At 47.7% G+C, this 20046-nt stretch overlaps 1 protein-coding gene across 1 annotated transcript; it reads left to right on the top strand.

Annotated features, from left to right (window-relative positions):
* Positions 1-769: 769 nt before the first annotated feature.
* Positions 770-13833, top strand: MYL2 (myosin light chain 2). Its single transcript, XM_083514487.1, has 7 exons — positions 770-908; positions 3736-3825; positions 6617-6692; positions 8860-8964; positions 10118-10193; positions 10675-10723; positions 13528-13833. The coding sequence occupies exons 1-7, from the start codon at positions 906-908 to the stop codon at positions 13624-13626; spliced, it is 498 nt and encodes a 165-aa protein (XP_083370613.1). The 5' UTR covers positions 770-905; the 3' UTR covers positions 13627-13833.
* Positions 13834-20046: the final 6213 nt, after the last annotated feature.

The following is a 20046-nucleotide window of genomic DNA, read 5'->3' as shown; positions in this document are numbered from 1 at the left end:
GCTAACAACAACAGCAACAACAGCGGGAATTGCGTTTTTACCCACATACACTCACCAGTCTTTGTCAGCCTGGTGCCCTCCAGCCATTTTGGACTACAGTGGTACCTCGGGTTAAGAACTTAATTCGTTCTGGAGGTCCGTTCTTAACCTGAAACTGTTCTTAACCCGAAGCACCACTTTAGCTAATGGGGCCTCCAGCTGCCACTGCACAATTTCTGTTCTCATCCTGAAGCCAAGTTCTTAACCCGAAGTACTATTTCTGGGTTAGCGGAGTCTGTAACCTGAAGCGTCTGTAACCCAAGGTACCACTGTACAACTCCCATCATATAGCTGCACCAGGGATTCATAACTCCAAACAGCTGGAGGCCCCTGAGTTTGCTGAAGGCTGATATGCGCACACAGACACAAAATGTATCGCTGCCGGCTGGTAATTCTGCTTTGGTGTGCCATTTCACACACACACACACACACACACAGAGAGAGAGAGAGAGAGAGAGAGAGAGAGAGAAACACACTTCTGCTGCCCCTCCAGCTGCACATCCAGGAAAAACTGACACACGCAGGTGTCCAGCTATTATTTAGCCACCGAGCAGGACTTGCGTCGACGTCTTAAAAGGAGAAACTGTCCGGGCGCCCGGCATGCCTCTAACATTGGAGGCCTCTGTCCGTCTCACATGTCACCGCATGACAATGAGCTGTTATTTAAGAAGAGAGAAAGGAGATGGGGGGGGGGGTTGGAGAGAGAAAGGGGGACTAACTCACCTGCCACAGCCAAAAGTGGAGATGGGTTTATTTTTAATCTGGGATGGGCTCTATTTATTGTCTCCGCAGCCGGAGTGCAGGGGGCACGAGCTGAAAGATTCCTCTTGGAACGAGACTGTGGGCTGCACAGTTTGGTCTGAGACATGGTGAGTAAGAGGGTCAGCGAGGGGATATTTGGGGTAGAGAACAGAGGGCAGAGGATAGAATGAGAACAGGTACCAGAAAATATTGGGAAAGCAGGCTGGTTATTGATCTCAGGTGAAGAAGAGCTGCTTAACAGGTGAATCTGGGCAATGGCTCAGGTTCCCCTTTGCAAGGATGTTCAAGGCTAGATTCACAGCACATTCCTTTACACGATTCCCATGAATTCAGTGGGGCTTACTTCCAGGTAAGTGGGGTAAGGACCGCAGCCTACATGAATCAGGGGGAGCTGATTTGAATCAGAGAGGCTGAGAAGTTTTACAGCAGCTCGTGTTTGTTCTCTGAAGTTTTGGAAGCATAAAAATTATCCCACAAGTTAGTGGGAACGCAGGTTCTTTAACTAGTTCGTTTGTATACTTGAAATATTCCTTGCTTGCCCTTCACTCAAAGATTCCAGGGCAGGGAACCCAAAGTGTGAATATCATTAAACACACATGATGTATAGATACAAGTTAAATCCGGATAATGATTATAAAGAAAAGACAACCCCTCTCCCCATAAAAGCTTAAAAACAGAAGAGTCCACCTACAATCTAAAACGCGTCTCCTATAAAAGGTGTGTCTCCTATGAAAGAGCTGCTGCCAATCCGTGTAGACAAGATTGGGTGGGACGGACCAGTGGTCAAACTCAGTCTAAGACAGCATCTTATGTATGCTCCCCACCCAGCCACATCCAATTAAAGCTGAATGGTTTGGGGTTCAGGACAGAACCAAAGGAAAGTCCTTCATATAATTCAGGGGTGGGCAACTCCCAAGAGACGTCCAGTGATCTACTGGTAGATCCCAATCTACCTGTTGGACGTGCCTGAAATTCATAGTGAGGCTGTGGAATTGACTCCTTCCGCAAGTTGTGGTTCTGGCAACAAACTTCGAGGATGAAGAATACCCAAGAGGATTTGGCCATTTCCCCAGGTGCCCAGCTCGAAAACAGTGCCAGCCTGAGTCCCCAGCATGCCCATGGGCAACTGAGAAAGACCCTGATCTGAGATCTTGGAGACCACAACCTGAAAGTCCAGCCTGTAGATGTAGGCAGCACTGCGCTAGATAGATTCAGGGTCCAATTCTTCACAACGCAACTCCCTGAATTGCTGTGGAGAATACTGGGGTGGACTGACCTCAAAGGCAGATTTATTTATGGAGGCGGGTCATGCTTCTAAGTAAAAAAAAAAGGCTTCCAAAGTAGCTTATAAATTGTAGAAGGCTCGTAGTATAAAATGAAGCAACACAAACGCTAATGAAGAGAAGAAAATGAGCAACCTCACGTTCCATATCCTGTCTATTTGTTAGATAAGCAAATGTTGCCCTCCGGTGAAGTCCACAGAATAGTGGTTCTAAAAACCTTTACTTAGGAATTTTCCAAGGTTCACACTCACCTGTAAAACCAGCTGAGATGGACCAGGAAAGGAGCCTCCCAGAACGCGCTGCCACTCTCTCGGCGGATGCAGTTAAGCTGTTAGTATATGGTCTGGTTTTATATTTAAGTGAAATGTTTATTTGCTGTGTTTTAAAAGTTGTTCCTCGGGGCTTATTCACACTGAACTGTGCTTTTGCCTTGGGTTTTCCCTGCAAAAACCCACCCTTTAAAGCCGAAGCGCAACAAATGGCAATTCGGGTTTTCTGCAGGTTGCCGCTTGTGCCAATTCAGCAGGAAAGAGCGGGTTTTCAGGGAGAAAGCTCAGTCAGAGAAAGAGCAGTCGGACATGGAGTTTTAAAGTGTGGGCAATGCCTGGAAAACACAAAGTTAAGTGGGAATAAGTCCTCCCTCTGGGATTGTGTGAATAATGAAGAGTGGGGTACAAACAATTTAACGGGATGCTTTAAAAGGCCTCTTGTGTGATGGCCTCTTTTAATAGAATCATATAATTGTGGAGCAGGTAGGGACCCCCAGGGTCATCTAGTCCAACCCCCTGCCATGCAGGGATCACAGCTAAAGAATCCCCGACAGAGCTCTGCTTTAAAAGCTCCTATAAAGGAGAGTCCGCCACCTTCATGATACTGGACATATATAGGTAAATGTTTATTGGTTAATGTTTTAATAGGATTGGTTTGTTCTGTACTTTAGCTACTCTTTTTCTTTTTAATTGTTCCATATTTTAACAGTGTGGTGCAATTGGTTTTTGTTTTTGGCAAATCGCTTAGAAGCCACCTGGGCATCAAACGGCAACAGCATAAATAATCAATTAATAATAGTAATAACGACCCGGGGAGTCCCTTCGCAACTCGACAATTCTGTGATTCCATGCAGGGCCGTCTTTTGCAGATATGGCGCTGGGGTGCAAATATCCGCCCGGCACCCCCAAATTTGTGTTGGGGTGGCCGTCGCTGCGCACTGTCAGCCATCAGGGGCGCAACTCTCCCCCATTCCGCTGCGGGAGAGCGATCCCCACAGAAGCTTGGGAGTGAAGTTGCGCCCCTCCCAAGCCTCCTCAGGAGGAGAGCGATCCTCGCAGAGGCTTGGGAGGGAAGCTGCACGCCCGCCAGCCTTATGCTTGGCGGGGCGCAGCTGGCGGGTGTGCAGGGAAAGGGGAGGCCGCCGGCAAAGCTGCACAGCTCCCCCACTTTCTGGGGCGGCCCTGGGAGGCTGGCTCCCTGGCGCAACGCACCACTAAGCCCTATGGGAAAGACGGCTCTGATTCTATGGAATAATATAAATAAATGATAAAATCTGCCAGCACCTTCCTTTTGCTTCCCACCTCTGCTGCAGCCCTGCTGCAGCTCCAAGGCTTAAGGGGGCACCCGTGAATAACAATTGTCCCCCTTGCATCTCTCGAAGTCTCCCAAGAAAGCCAAGAAGCGATCCGAAGGCGCCAACTCCAACGTCTTTTCCATGTTTGAGCAGGCTCAGATCCAGGAATTCAAGGAGGTACGTCAAGGCAGCCCAAGAAGAAAGGCGGCGGGGGGGGGGGGGAATGGCCTTTTGGGGGAGAGTTGCACCCAAAATCTTCCTAAATCGTTCTGGTCTTGGTTACAGATAGGTAGCCGTGTTGGTCTGCCATAGTCAAAATAAAAAAGTTCCTTCCAGTAGCACCTTAAAGACCAACTAAGTTAGTTCTTGGTATGAGCTTTCGTGTGCATGGCTTAGTCATCACAAAACAGAGAAACCAGTAGGAGAACACTTCAATCTCCCAGGACATTCTACTGTATACAAGATCTCAAAGTAGCTGTTTTACTACAAAGGAATTTCAGAAATAGACTGGAAAGAGAAGCTGCTGAATTGCAACTCATTACCAAACTTAAAACCATGGAGAGACCTGGTCTGAACAGAGACATTGGATTCTTATCTCATTATACATGACTAAGCCATTTTTCACCTTCTCACCCCTTGCCTTTTCCTGTAAGACCTATTGCAGTCGTTAAGAGTCATCAACAGGCTCATCTCAGCTATCTGCCAATCTCCCATTCCCACCACCCTTCTGAGTAATACCCCTCCCCACCTTCTCACTATATAGAAGGATCTGGCAACTTCTGTTTCAGTGTATCTGAAGAAGTGTGCATGCACACGAAAGCTCATACCAAGAACTAACTTAGTTGGTCTTTAAGGTGCTACTGGAAGGAATTTTTTTATTCGTTCTGGTCTTGTTTGTTTTTTCAAAAAAAAATTATTGAGTTTCCAAATTTATATAACAATAATAAAAAAGAAAACATTACATTAAAAAGAAAACAGACAAACAAACATTTATCTTAACTGTTAGATACCCACTTTTGTACCATTGTTACATGACTTCCTCAAATCCCACTAGCTGACTTTCCAAATTATTCATTGTCGCAGTTTTCCAACACTATTTTCCAATAATAATTACTTAGTCATTTAACATCTTTCTTCCTTTCCATATTGACTTCAGTCCATAGTATTATGTAATTTAACATAGTTATCTCCTAGACCAATCAGTTACTCACAAGTAGTTCTACTTAGATTAACTTAACATATTTATTTAAATAGTCCTTAAATTTCTTCCATTCATTATGATACTCCTCCTCCTTCTGATCACGGATTCTTCCGGTTAGGTCGGCCAGCTCCAAAAATTCCGTCATCTCCATCTGCCAGTCCTCCACTGTTGGTAAATCTTGTAGTTCCCAATTTTTAGCTAACAAAATTTTCTTAGCTTCCTAGATCATTCTGAGAAAGCAGTCCAGGCTGGCTGCGCACTGAGTCAAAGGGGCAGCTCCACCTTCAAATCTCACTCTCCACAAACTCCCCTGAAGTGCCTTTGGCTTATCTCTCAGTCTCGGTTCCACCCCTGTAATAAAAGCAGCACCTCTTTGCAGGCGTTCCTTTGCTAAACCAAATCAGCCGGCCGCAGGGAGCCTTGTGTCTTGAGGGCAGGCCAGGCCAATGCTTTTACTCGTTTATTTTAAGCACAGAACTGCACGCCAAGTCCTGGGTGAGTCCACATTCTCAGAGACTAAAGGTTCTAGAAACCAATTAAAAGGGGCTTAAATGGGAAGCCCGGTCTCAGCCGTGGAACCTGTTCACAATACCAGAGCTTAAATGCTGGAATACAAGACTCCTGCCAATTTCAACGCATGGCAGAACACCAGCAGGTGGTGCATACTCTGAGCTGACTTTCTCTCCGTCCGTCCCCCCCTTTCTATTTTTGTTCGGTTCTGCAGAACAGATTTCTGGGTTTGCTCTGGGTGTGGGGAGGGGGAGGCATTGAAGTAAGGGGGGGGGGACAACCAATCTGGTTCCCAATTTGCAGTGACCGCATTCCCGCAGCATTTTGCAATTTTATTTTATTATTATTTTTAAATAACTTTTTTATTCAAAAGTAAAACAAAACATATTATCCAGAAACATATCATCCTTATTCCACCCCCATTTTCCCTCCCTCCCCCCACAGAACCCCCCCCACACACACCCCGACTTCCCTCAGTTCCAGTCTTAGATTTCTCTAAAAATGCTGTTTTCTGCATGTTACACAGTTGTATAGATCCTCAAACTATTTAGCTGATTGTTATCAATAAAAAGTTTGTGAATGTTTATTCAAAACTTGCCAAGGAGTCCAGTTCACTTTGTTGCGTCTTCAAATACTTTGTAAAGGGTTCCCATTCATCTTTAAAGTCACAGTTATCCTTGTCCCGTAGCTTGTATGTCAGTTTTGCCAGTTCTGCATAGTCTTATCAATTTTTCTTGCCATGATTCTTTAGTTGGGGTTTCTTCAGTCTTCCATCCTTGTGCTATTAAAACTCTCACGGCCGTTGTCGCATACATGAAGGTGTTTTTCAGCTTTTTTGGCAGATCTTTCCCTACAATCCCTAATAACAATGCTTCAGGTTTTTTAACAAATGTTAAATGGAACATTTTCTTCAATTCATTGTATATCATTTCCCAAGTTTTTTAAATTACCTTACAATCCCACCACATATGATAAAATGTCCCCTCCTTTTCCTTACACTTCCAACATATATTTGAACTAGTTTTGTACATTTTCCCTAACTGCACTGGTGTCGTGTACCATCTGGCAATGCAATCATTTTAAAGCCCTCGTGAAAATTCACCGGCATTTTAGTGTGAATTTCTCCTCATGCACACATTTGTGGATGTAATTTCCCCTAATAATAATGCCAAGATTCTCAGGAAAGAATCTCTGCATCTAGCATGACCTTGCAGTGTGGCCAGGTAACACAACTGTGCCCTGATATCCCTCATTTAGGCCTTCACTATCATGGATCAGAACCGCGATGGGTTCATTGACAAAGCAGACCTGAGAGATACGTTCGCCGCATTAGGTAAGCAAAGAAACCCTATAAAATGCCCAAAAGCTAGTAAGCAGAACCAGGACAAACCTTACATTTTTATGGCTTTGTATCTGATCTGTTCTGTCTGCTTTTAAAACTGCCTCTAGTGTTTTTATTTATTATGATTATGTATTATCCATAACTGTATTACAGAGGATTTGTCTGTTTTGCTTTTCTTTACCTTTGTATAGCAACCTAGTATCTTTGTAAAAATAATAATAATAATAAAAGGTGGGGTGGGAAAGGTTGCATTCATTGCTGGTCCTACGCAGAGTAGACCCACTGAAATTAATGAACCTGAGTCAGTGGTGTAGCGTGGGTTGTCAGCACCCAGGGCAAGGCAAGTAATTTGCGCCCCCTAACCTGTGGATTTTAGCAGGGGCAGAGAGCTGCGAGTGCGAGTGCGCCCCCCCGATGTTGTGCCCGGTGCGGACGGCCCCCCCCTGCACCCCCCACGCCACACCACTGACCTGAGTTAGGCCCCATCTGCACTGTATACATTTAAAGCAGTATCATACCACTATAAAGAGACTACAATTCCCAGACAGTGTATTCCTCTTCCTAGGGAACTCTGGGAACTGTAGCTGTGGGAGGGCGATAGGGTGCCCTCCTAACTGCTCTCAGCACCCTTCACAAACTACATCTCCCAGAATTCTTTAGGGCCGACCACGCCTGTTTGAAGTGTTGTGATTCTGCTTTAAATGCATAGAGAAGATGGGGCCTCTTGGGTTCATTAATTTCAGTGGGTCGGCTCTGAATAGGACTCACGTTGGATTAAAAAAACCCAAAGAGCAGCCTAAAATAGACATACATACAGCATGCATTAATTTTTTTCAACGAAAAGGCCTATTCCAATTGCCAACATTTTCTCTTCTCTCACCACCCAACTGAAATTCTCTGCCAGGTCCACCAACTAAAATTCAAAATGTCGATTCCCACAAAGTCTGAAAAACCAAACATGCAGTAATCTGAATCATTTGCTGTTCAAAGATCTGGGATCTTTCTGAAAGTTCAGCAGGACTTGTAACCCATCAAGCTCAAACCAGTCTGCATTCATTCATTCATTTCCTACATTTAAATCTCACCTTTTCCTCCAAGGAGCTCATTATGGATCTCCTCCTGCTCATTTAATCTACACAGCAAACCTGTGAGGGAGGTGAGACTGGGAGGCAGAAACTGGCCCAAGGCCAGTTCCAATGGGCTTCATGGATCTGAATGCTTGTTGGAACCCTAGATCCCAGTCCAGCTTTCTAACCACTACACCACACTGCCTCTCATGAGCCCTGTGAACTATTTATAGTGGCCTGCTGTGTGCCCGGCAACCCTAATTTTTGCAGTTCCAGGTAACAAAACAGCCCTCTGGTGGGCCACCAGATGCAGTTAGTCGGTTGCCAAAGGTCTGGTGGTGGGCCTCTCAATTTGGTGTGGCCAACACGGTGCTCTCTTTTCGAACTAAAATACCCATCACCCATGGCTGTCGGCTCTGCTGACTGGGGCTGGTGGAAATTATAGTCCCCCAAAAGGCGGCAAGCGGCCTGCTCCTGTTGCACAGGCTTAATGTGATAATTCCTAAATGGTCTCTTGTCCAGTATACCTGAAGGAGCATCTCCACCCCCATTGTTCTGCCCAGACGCTGAGGTCCAGCGCTGAGGGCCTTCTGGCAGTTCCCTCACCACGAGAAGCCAAGTTACAGGGAACCAGGCAGAGGGCCTTCTCGGTAGTGTCACCCTCCCTGTGGAACTTCCTCCCACCAGATGTCAAAGAGAAGAACAACTACCAAACTTTTAGAAGACATCTGAAGGCAGCCCTGTTTAGGGAAGCTTTTAATGTTTGATGTATTACGGTATTTTAATATTTTGTTGGAAGCCGCCCAGAGTGGCTGGGGAAGCCCAGCCAGATGGGCGGGGTATAAATAATAAATTATTATTATTATTATTAGTTTGATATTTGAATGGATCGTTGACAAATCTCCCCTAGAGTTCTTCTACTCCAGGCATCCCCACCCTGTGGCCCTCCACATGTTTTGGCCTACAACTCCCATGATTCCTAGCTAACAGGACCAGTGGTGAGGGATGATGGGAACTGTAGTCTAAAACATCTGGAGGGCCGAAGGTTGGGGATGCCTGTTCTACTCTGTCATTTTTCCCTCCTTCCTCAGGACGCTTGAATGTGAAGAATGAAGAACTGGACGACATGGTCAAGGAAGCTCCTGGGCCTATAAATTTCACAGTGTTCCTGACCATGTTTGGGGAAAAACTTAAAGGTGAGATTGGAGATGAGGGTAGAAGGTGTTTCCCCACCACCCTCCATGCCACAAGCAAGGAGCACCTTCTGGGAAGAGGTTCTTGGCATCTCCTCACTGCCTGCTCCATCCACCTTGCCACACACATAGAATCATAGAGTTGTGAGTGCCTGGAGGCGGTTGGAGGATGGTTGGTGGCTAACAGATTGAGGTTGAATCCTGACAAGACAAAAGTACTGTTTTGGGGGGGACAGTGGGTGGCTGTGGGGGATTCCCTGCTCCTGAATGGGGAAACTGTGCCCCTGAAGGACCAGGTGCGCAGCCTGGGAGTCATTTTGGACCCACAATTGCCCATGGAGGCGCAGGTTAATTCTGTGTCCAGGACGGCTGTCTACCAGCTCCATCTGGTACACAGGCTGAGACCCTGTCTGCCCTTGGGCTGTCTTGCCAGAGTGGTGCATGTTCTAGTTATCTCCTGCTTGGACTACTGCAATGCGCTCTACGTGGGGCTACCTTTGAAGGTGACCCGGAAACTGCAATTAATCCAGAATGCGGCAGCTAGACTGGTGACTGGGAGTGGCCACCGAGACCATATAAAACCGGTCCTGAAAGACTTACATTGGCTCCCAGTACGTTTCCGAGCACAATTCAAAGTGTTGGTGCTGACCTTTAAAGCCCTAAACAGCCTCAGCCCAGTATACCTGAAGGAGCATCTCCACCCCCATTGTTCTGCCCAGACACTGAGGTCCAGCGCCGAGGGCCTTCTGGCGGTTCCCTCACTGCGAGGTTACAGGGAATCAGACAGAGGGCCTTCTCGGTAGTGGCACCCGCCCTGTGGAAAGCCCTCCAATTCAAATGTGAAGGAAATAAGCAGCTATCTTATCTTTAAAAGACATCTGAAGGCAGCCCTGTTTAGGGAAGTTTTTAATATTTAATGCTGTATAGTTTTTAACACCTGATTGGAAGCCGTCCAGAGTGGCTGGGGAAACTCAGCCAGATGGGCGGGGTATAAATAATAATAAATTACTATTAGTATTATTATTGGAAGGGACCCCAAGGGTCATCTAGTCCAACCCCCAGCAGTTCAAGAACACCCTCCCCCACAGTGGTGGAGAGAACAGGCCAGCCTCCCATAAGTATTTCACTTTCCAGATCTCTTTTCTGTGACTTCCAGGTGCGGATCCAGAAGAGACTATTCTGAACGCTTTCAAAGTGTTTGATCCAGAAGGCAAAGGCCTGAAGGCCAACTAGTAAGTACCTGTGGAACTCCCTCCCACATGAGGCAGGGATCACCACCAGTTTGGATGATTTTAAAGGGGGGCGGGCGGACAATTTCATGGAGGAAAAGGCTATTGATGGCTCCTAGCCATGGTGCCCACACTCTATATCTACAGTCAGAGCAGTAAATCTTCTGAATACCAGTTTCTGGAAGCCACAGGAAGGGAGATTTGCTCCCGTGCTTGTATCCTGCTTGTGGGTTTCCCATCGGGGCATTGACTGGCCACTAGGAACAGGATGCTAGCCGAAATGATGTGGGTGCTGATTTTGGAAGCTTCGCGGTGAATCCTTTCCTGTTTCAGCCTTTGATTACGAGATGCGAGGGCCATCTGTCTCTCAGGCCCTTCAATTAAACGGCTGCAGCCTCTGCTCCTCTCAAAGCTTTCCTTGTCATTTTGCTCTGGGGTTTTGCTCCCTCGTGGCCCTCCATCTGTCCCCTGCTTTGTCTTGCAGCATCAAGGAGATGCTGATGACGCAAGGAGAACGGTTCTCGAAGGAGGAGGTAAGAGGAGCTTGGGGACTGGCAGGCATTGAATGGGCTAAATGGGAGGGCAGGAGCTCAGAAACAGAAGAGGAACAACTTAGCATTCAGTGCCTGGCTTCTGCAGGTAGAACTGGGTTAAACTGCTGTCCTGGACCTTGGACCACTGCTGTCCATCACTGAGACCACTGCTCTGCCTGCTATGCTCCTAGAATAATTGAATTGTAGAGCTGTAGAGGTCCCTGAGGGTCATCTAGTCAAGCCAGGAGCATACATAGACTCCCTTGCACCTTTGGTAAGGAGCTGTATCAGTGCCCCTGCCCCTTGCGTTCCTCTGCCAAGGTGCCCAGAGGAGCCTGTGTCCTTGCCTGGCCACCCAAAGCAGTGCAGGAACAAACAGGTGGGCTCATATCCAGTCCGAGCCAGAATGTGCTGGTCCTGTGGGTTACCCGAGAGACAAGGTCCAAGTCCGGTCTGTGGTCGAAAGTGGAACGTGGAGGCAGTCCATTGTAGCTGAAGCTGGGTGCAGGGCAGGGAGTCGGGTGAAGTCAGGAACAGGCTTGCAAGCAGGGAGCCAGGGCGGGTCAGGAGCTCTGGCAGGAAAGCAGGACAGGGTTCAGGCAGGAACTAGCAACCAACAATGTTGCTCCCGCAACTTGGGACTGGGGCTGGCCAGCTTTTATCTGCCCCGAGGCATAGGGCAGCCCCGATCCTCTGGTGACTCGCCTCTCCTGGCCTGGAGGCGAGCACTCCTCCTGCGGGAACTTAGTTTCCTCCGCCTCTCTGCCCTGAGCCTCTGCAGCTCAGGAGAGGCTGGAGGGTTACCGGACCCAGAGGCAACCTCGGCTTCCTCTGTTGGGGCTGAGAGTGGAGCATTTGCAGGCAATGGGTCCTCCATCACCTCCGGAGCCAGAGCAGACTCAGCTGATGCCTGCACCTGAGGACCCAGCACAGGTGAGGACCCTTCAGGCTCATGCCCCAGCCCTGGCTCAGCTGGTTCTGGAGGCGGGGAATCCTGTGCAGGCTGGGATCCCTCAGGTTCAGCATCCAAGGCCATCACACTGAGTGAAGTGCATTTTTTGCACCCCCTTGGGCCAACCAGGCCATTCCCTGCCTAGCCCAACCTCCTGCAATGATTCGAATCTCAACTAAAGCATCCCTGACCGATGGGCATCCAACCTCTGCTTAAAAACCTCCAAGAAGTCCACTACCTTCCCAGGGAGTCCGTTCTACTGTCAGACAGCTCTTACTGTCAGAAAGTTCTTCTCTTCTTGTAACTTGAAGACATTGGTTTGGGTGCTCCCCTCCAGAGCAGGAGAAAACAAACTTGCTCCTTTCATGTGACAGCCCCTCAGATATTTGAAGATGGCTGTTATATCTCCTCTTTTCCAGGCTAAACATCCCCAACTCCCTCAACCGTTCCTTATAAGGCTTGGTTTCTAGACATTTGAACATCTTGGTTGCCCTCCTCTACACACCTTCCAGCTTACTTAATTCCATCTTGCGTCAAGAACGTTGAGTTCTAGCAGCTCCCTTTATTTTTAGGGACAGGCCATATCTGAGCAGCAGAGCACGTGCGTTGCTAGCAAATCATCCTAGGATCAATTCCCAGCAACTCCAGGGAGGCTGGAAAAGTCTCCTACCTGAGACCTTGGAGAGTCTCCTACCTGAGACCTTGGAGAGTCTCCTACCTGAGACCTTGGAGAGTCTCCTACCCGAGACCTTGGAGAGTCTCCTACCTGAGACCTTGGAGAGTCTCCTACCTGAGACTACCCGACAGTGTGGACAATCCTGAGATAAATGGACCAAGGGGTCTCTCTCTGCATACCTCCAGAGAACCCTGGGAATTGTAGTATTGTGAGAGCAAGTGAAAGGACTGTGCTCTCACTCTGTGCTCTCATCTCAGCAGCCCCGTCCGTATGGAACAGGATGCTGGGCTAGGTGCAGGCCATTGGCCTGATCCAGTAGGCTCTTCAAATATTCATATTAAATATTTTTTACTTAGTAATGTTGCTTTTCTACTGGCGGGGCACCAGCAGGTATTCAGCAGTATTTTTACATTAAACCCCCCAGGATAAGGATAATAAGGCTCCCTGTCTAAACACAATGACAACATAGAAGGACTTACTTCCAAGGAAACAGGCATAGGGTTGCCCTGCATGTCTACTGAGATATAAGGCCCATTGATTTCAGTCCAAGTTATTCCTGGGTAACTGCGCATAAGATTGCAGGCTAGAGCTTGGGTTGATTAAGAGTGCAGTCCTCTATGCACACTTGGTTTGGTGTAAGTCCCACTGACCACCCATCTTAAGAGGCTTAAAAGGTAAAAGTAAAGGGACCCCTGACCGTTAGGTCCAGTCGTGGCCGACTCTGGGGTTGCGGCGCTCATCTCGCTTTATTGGCCGAGGGAGCCGGCGTACAGCTTCTGGGTCATGTGGCCAGCATGACTAAGCTGCTTCTGGGGAACCAGAGCAGCGCATGGAAACGCCGTTTACCTTCCCGCCGGAGCGGTACCTATTTATCTACTTGCACTGGTGCGCTTTCAAACTACTAGGTTGGCAGGAGGAAGGACCGAGCAATGGGAGCTCACCCCGTTGCGGAGTTTCAAACCGCCAACCTTCTGATCGGCAAGTCCTAGGCTCTGTGATTTAACCCACAGCGCCACCCTTACGGGGCTTGCTTACTTCTAAATAAATGTGCATAGGGTTGTGCTGCTTGAGCATCCGTCGAAGCAATTAGAGGACTGCAATTCCAGGTATAACCGGTGCAACGTTGGATAAAATGTCCCTCCAGAGAACTTTTCCCTGCCTGCTTCTTTCCTGCAGATAGACCAAATGTTTGCAGCCTTCCCTCCCGATGTGACCGGCAACCTGGACTATAAGAACCTCGTTCATATCATCACTCATGGAGAGGAAAAAGATTGAAGCCCAGGAGAGTCCCTTTCTATGGGCCTGGAATGGTACACAGTGGGGCTTCCTTCTCCTCACAGCTCTGTTTGTTCCTCGCCGTGAAAACTGGGGTGTTCACAGGCTTCCTGACAGTTCTTGTCTTCTTGGTGTTCCCAGTCCCTTGTCTGCCCTCTTTGTGTGAAAGAATTCATTCGTGACTTGAGAAACATTTCCAAAATTGTATTTGTGTTGAATTATTCATTGAGTACATGTGTCACGGTCTGGTTTATGGGTGATTGAAGTCCTGGCTGGGGACGTCGGGACCGGGGGCAAGAAGGCGGGGTGGGAGCAGGAACGGGAGTCAGGAAGCCAGGAGTCAGGAAGCCAAGAGTCCGAGGGTCTGAGAGCCGGGAGTCAAGAAGCCAAGGGTCTGAGGGTCAGGAAACAAGGAGTTACAAAGTCAAGGGTCCGAGGATGAAGAAGCAAGGAGTCATGGAACCAAACTCAGCAAGGCAGGGAACATATTGCTGTGGCAAAGAGCCGAAGGGAAAATGCTGACCCTATATCCCTTCCCGGCTCTTGCCACCAGGTGCTGTGAGTTACCAATCGGCCTCACCTGTGCAGCCACTCCTTGCCTCTTCAGAACAAACTTAGGAAGGCCCCAGTCCTGCAGAGTCCTATTGGTCCCAGGGCCTGGCTCCTGCACGCAGCCCTGACACCACATGTTCCTACGTGGACAACAGTTGGCTTGGCAAAACCTGGGAGGGGAGAATGAACTTGTACAGGAGCCAGCACCCAAGTTGCAAACAGGCACATACCCCACTTCTGACACCACTGCTCCATCAAGGCTGAGGAACCATTCCATGGACCAGCTACAGTTACAGGGACCTGAGTTAGATAAGGTGTTGCATCAGTCCTGGAGCTTTCATACTCCCCTCCACCCATGCTGGCCCATCCTTTCCTGGGAGAACGTGGAGGGTTCTGGTCCACAGCACATATCTTCCGAGGAGGATTCAGGCAAGGGAGACAACAAACTGCCACATGGGAATGATAGCTTGAGGTCTGGGCTTTCACTAGTATCTTGGGGCTTGGGATGGTTTTGATGGATCTGAAGGGTGGTGGTGGGTAGGACCCAAGAGAGTATGCTGGGTGCCTTGAATCTGCAGTTCCTCCAGGGGAACATTTCCCCAGATGGTAATTTTGCAGGGGTTGGGGGCTGTCTCCCCCAATACAATAGGGCCAGCACTCATGGGAGCAGGCCCCATCTGTCTGGTTATAGGAAGCCTCTAGCTTGTGGATCAGTCTGGGCTCACCAGTTGGCTCATGGCATCATTTCTCCCAAACCACACCTGTGTGTCCATCAGCTGACAGCTCCCCACCTGTGCTGGGCATGTTTAGCCTGGAGAAGAGGAGGTTAAGGGGTGATATGATAGCCATGTTCAAATATATAAAAGGATGTCACATAGAGGAGGGAGAAAGGTTGTTTTCTGCTGCTCCAGAGAAGCGGACACGGAGCAATGGATCCAAACTACAAGAAAGAAGATTCCACCTAAACATTAGGAAGAACTTCCTGACAGTAAGAGCTGTTCGACAGTGGAATTTGCTGCCAAGGATAGTGGTGGAGTCTCCTTCTTTGGAGGTCTTTAAGCAGAGGCTTGGCAACCATATGTCAGGAGTGCTCTGATGGTGTTTCCTGCTTGGCAGGGGGTTGGACTCGATGGCCCTTGGGGTCTCTTCCAACTCTATGATTCTATGATTCTATGACAGCTCCCCACCTGTGCCTTAATGTCACGGGTGTCCTTAAACTTCTTTTGTTTCTCAGTTGGGTTTAAGTGCCAAGAAGGGCAGAGTACAGTGGATGCTCGGGTTGCGAACATGATCCATGTGGGATGCATGTTCGCAACCTGCAGCGGCGCATCTGCACACGTGCTTGTTGTGATTCGGTGCTTCTGCACATGCACAAAGCACGATTTAGCACTTTGCTGCATGCATGACCACCAAACCCCAGAAGTAACCCATTCTGGAATTTCCAGGTTTTGGCAGTTCCATAACCCGAAAAAATGCAACCTAAAGCATCTGTACCCCGAGGTATGACTGTACAGTGGTACCTCGGGTTACAGATGCTTTAGGTTACAGACTCCGCTAACCTAGAAAGAGTACCTCGGGTTAAGAACTTTGCTTCAAGATGAGAACAGAAATCGTGTGGCAGCGGTGCAGTGGCAGCAGGAGGACCCATTAGCTAAAGGGGTACCTCAGGTTAAGAACAGTTTCAGGTTAAGAACGGACCTCCAGAACGAATTAAGTTCTTAACCCAAGGTACCACTATACTACTAAAACAGTCCTAGCTGGTTTACGACACTCAGAATCAGATCGTTGGACAGTGCTGCCCCCCGGTGTTCTTACGAGAGCATTTCACTCAAGGATGGGGAAGGCCAGGCTCCCGCCACACACACACACACACACACACACACACACACACACACACATACACACACACACACACGACAGCAGTGACTCTTAAGGGACAGCAAGGAACAGGTCTCTGTTCAAGGTCCAGAAGCCGCGATTCCCAGGTACATGAGGAGCGAGGCAAGAGGCTCGTAACCGAATGGAAAATACGAAGACGTCCAAATGGTTGGCGGGTCCCTCTGGCCAAGCTGTGAAAAGTGAAATGGGGCAACTTCTGGGACTCTCTCCCCCTAAGGCTCCACTCCACACACTCTGCCTGGGTGGGGACACCCAATGCCCCCTACAAATGGGGTGCCTGGTTCTCAGCAACGAGAATTCATCCTTCCCTCTTGCCTCCTGCCCCCAAGGAGCCCCTGACAGGACCTCTCCAGATGTTGCTCCCACCCTACCAACCACTGGCCATTCTCACTAGGGCTGCTGGAAGCTGTGAGTCCAACAACACCTGGAGGGCCACAGCTGTTCCCCATCCTTGCTTCAGCACGAGCAGTGCTTCCCAAACTTTGGTCTCTGGCTGTTTTTGGACTACAACTCTCATCATCCCTAGCTGGCAAGACCAGTGGTCAGCGGTGGCCCTCCTCCCTCTGTTCATGGGGGCCACCTGCCTGGCTTTCTCGACTTGGTCCCAGACTCTGAGCTTGGCTAAGCATCAGGGCAGCCTGGTCTTTAGCCCCACAGTGCTTTATTATTATTATTATTATTATTATTATTATTATTATTATTATTATTATTAATAATAATAATAATAATTATTATTATTAATTATTATTATTAATTATTATTATTAATTATTATTATTAATTATTATTAATTATTATTATTATTATTATTTTATTATTATTATTACATTTATTTTGCTTTAAACAAGTACATATAAATATAGACAACCAAAATTACAAAGGGAAATTCCTTAATAGTAATGGAAAAAAACTAAAAAAACTAAAAAAAATATCGAAGTACATGACACAGAACATAAGCAACTATGGGAAAGAGAAAAGAAAAGAAAAAAGAAAAATAGGGAAAAAAGAAAAAGAAAAAGGAAGATGAGCCAAAGCAGGAAAGCTCATCTACTGTACACTTCTGTCAAGCTCAAAACAGATCATTACCAATTCTCTCTATCTGCATTCCAAAGGAATCCCTCATCTTGGTATCAGGGAACATTTCTCTATGCGGTAGCATTCTAAACATAGCCAGATCTTTCTTCTTGAGTCCTTGTCCCCTAAATAATTATTTAAACATTCCCATTCTTCTTTCACCAGTTTTTTAGGTTTATCTCTTATTGCATCTGTCAGCTTTGCAAGCTCCAAGTACTCGCACAATTTGACTACCCATTCCTCTTTAGTGGGTGTATCTGTGTCTTTCCAGTGCTTTGCCACTATAACCCTTTGCTGCTGACGTTGCATACATAAATAGCCTAGTTTTATTTTGGGGAATATTATCTGAAACCATTCCTAGTAAAAATTCTTCCGGTTTCTTGCTAAATGTAGTTTTTATCAATCTCTTTATCTCTTCATAAATCATGTTCCAAAATCTTTGTATCTCTAGACAGGACCACCACATATGGTAGTATGTTCCTATCTGTTCCTTACATCGCCAGCACTTGTTATTGTTTGATTTATTTATTTTTGCAAGTTTTACAGGGGTCAGGTACCACCTATAGTACATTTTCACAAGATTTTCCCTTATACGGAAACAAGCTGTGAATTTTATATTTTTAGTCCATAATTCATTCCAAATATTGGGTTTGATCATATGTCCCAGGTCCCTCTCCCATTTTACTGTAATTTCTTTAATATCTTCCTCCTTTCTTTGCCAATTCAAAAGTAGTTTGTACATTTTTGAAAGTGTCTTTTGATTATTATATAAAATATCCTTCTCCAGATAGGATATTGCTTTGTTGACACATGCCATCTTTGACCCCCCTCCAGATCTAGCTAGGGTATCTGTGGTCTGGAATCCAGAACCACCTATGGGATGATCCCATGAACCCAGCATTTGGAGGGGTGGAGATTCCCCGTTGGGGAGGGCACCACCTTACACCTGCGTAGGAGGGAGAGCGGGTAGATGCTGCAGGCTGCTTTTTTTTTTTTTTTGCAAATGCCCCCAAAATAATGCTCGTGCGACTTAGTTCTTCCATTGCGGTAAATAAGAAATGGGGAGGGATGTGGTTTATGGGAGGAGCTCAGATTGATAGAGTTGAGGCAGGAAGTGGGGATGGAGTCAGGCAGGAAGTAGAGACAGGAGACCTCTGTTCCTCTAGAAGTGATTTGACTACCACTCCCATCATGCCTGACCATTCACCCCATTGGCCTCAACTGTTGGGAGTTGGGGTCCACCAACATCTGCCTAAGGTCACCTGTACATTTCCTGAAATATACTCATACTCGGTGTCAGGGAACTGCCATCAGAGAGAAGAGGAGAGGAAAGTCGCTCCAGTGATGCAGGGGAGGGAACTAGCAAGGAGAGAGAGAGGGTTCCCACGGGGGAAAGAAATCCAGGGGACACCAGGGAGAAAGGGGAGGCTGAGAGTACGGCGGAGGGAAGGCTCAGAGACTCTTCCAGTGAAATCAGCGGAGAGAGCACAGGACCTCCGCTTGGCATTCCCACGCTGCGCAGAAGGCTTCCACGCAGGGAATCTAGGCGGAGACTTGGAGTCAAACAACTCCTATGTTGGCGCAAATTTAGGTCCCGCCCACTGACGGATTCTGCCAGTGACTAAGACAGTCGCGTTTCAAGGGCTGTCAACCGGGGAAAGTTTTAGCTACACGGCTAGCTTGGAGCAGTTTGCAGTTTACGCACAAGCAACCCCAATTCCCATTACAGCAATCCGTCAGTCATTCATTGCTTGTGCGGAGAGCAGCAGAGGCAGCGTCATGAGTCAAACTGGAGGAGCCATGCTCTTTATTCAGCTCATGCTAGTGAGGAATGCAAGTCCCCCCAAGGTGTCTGCTTTATATACATTATTTACACAATGGGCCCCACGTGATTGGCTAATTCCAGGATTCTCCTGTAGGCCAATCAGGTTGCGGATTCACTGCCACCTGGAGCTGGATTGGGTGGCTCCTGCGGACCAATCATACTGCTGCATTGTCCTAGGACCAATAAGACTGCTGCATTCTGGATCCTATTGTTCTAGGACCAATCAGACTGCTGCATTTTGGATCCTATTTAACTCAGTACATAACATTTCCCCTCTGAGTGCTGCCAGGAGCTTCCCTTCGGCTAGCCCAGCCCCATCCTGGTCCTCCGAGCTTTACTACTGTCACTGGAAGAAACAAACAGATGCTCGGATAGATCCCTGGGTTTTCCCTGGCTAATGGACCCAGCCAATCTCCTGGCTGTGCAAAAGCCAAGCATTAAAAAGAAAAATCAATATGCATTGCAGGCACATCAAGGTCAAGGTGGACAGCTCTGTTCACATATTTCTAGAGGGGAAAACTCCCGCTCCCCTCCAGCTGCTGAGTTCACCCAAATCTGCGGCAGCACATCTCTCTCAAAGCAGACTTTGTGTAAAATATTTTTTAAAAAAAGCTTTAAAGAAATGTGTGGGTGCATGTGTGGTTCTGCCCCTATGTTGCAAACAGAAGCAGACAGATGCCCACCATCATACTCAGCCAGTAGATGGAGAGAAATATTTGATAGTAAAAGTAAAGGTAAAGGGACCCCTGACCATTAGATCCAGTCGTGGCCAACTCTGGGGTTGCGGCACTCATCTCGCTTTATTGGCCGAGGGAGCCGGCGTACAGCTTCCAGGTCATGTGGCCAGCATGACTAAGCCGCTTCTGGCAAACCAGAGCAGCACACGGAAACACCATTTACCTTCCTGCCAGAGTGGTACCTATTTATCTACTTGCACTTTGAAGTGCTTTCGAACTGCTAGGTTGGCAGGAGCAGGGACCGAGCAACGGGAGCTCACCCTGTCGTGGGGATTCGAACCGCCGACCTTCTGATTGGCAAGTCCTAGACTCTGTGGTTTAACCCATAGCGCCA

Source organism: Podarcis liolepis, assembly GCF_965112155.1.
Source record: "Podarcis liolepis genome assembly, chromosome: 7".
Lineage (NCBI taxonomy): Eukaryota > Metazoa > Chordata > Lepidosauria > Squamata > Lacertidae > Podarcis > Podarcis liolepis.
Note: the sequence above shows the minus strand (reverse complement) of the source record. Positions and strands in the feature narration are given on the sequence as shown.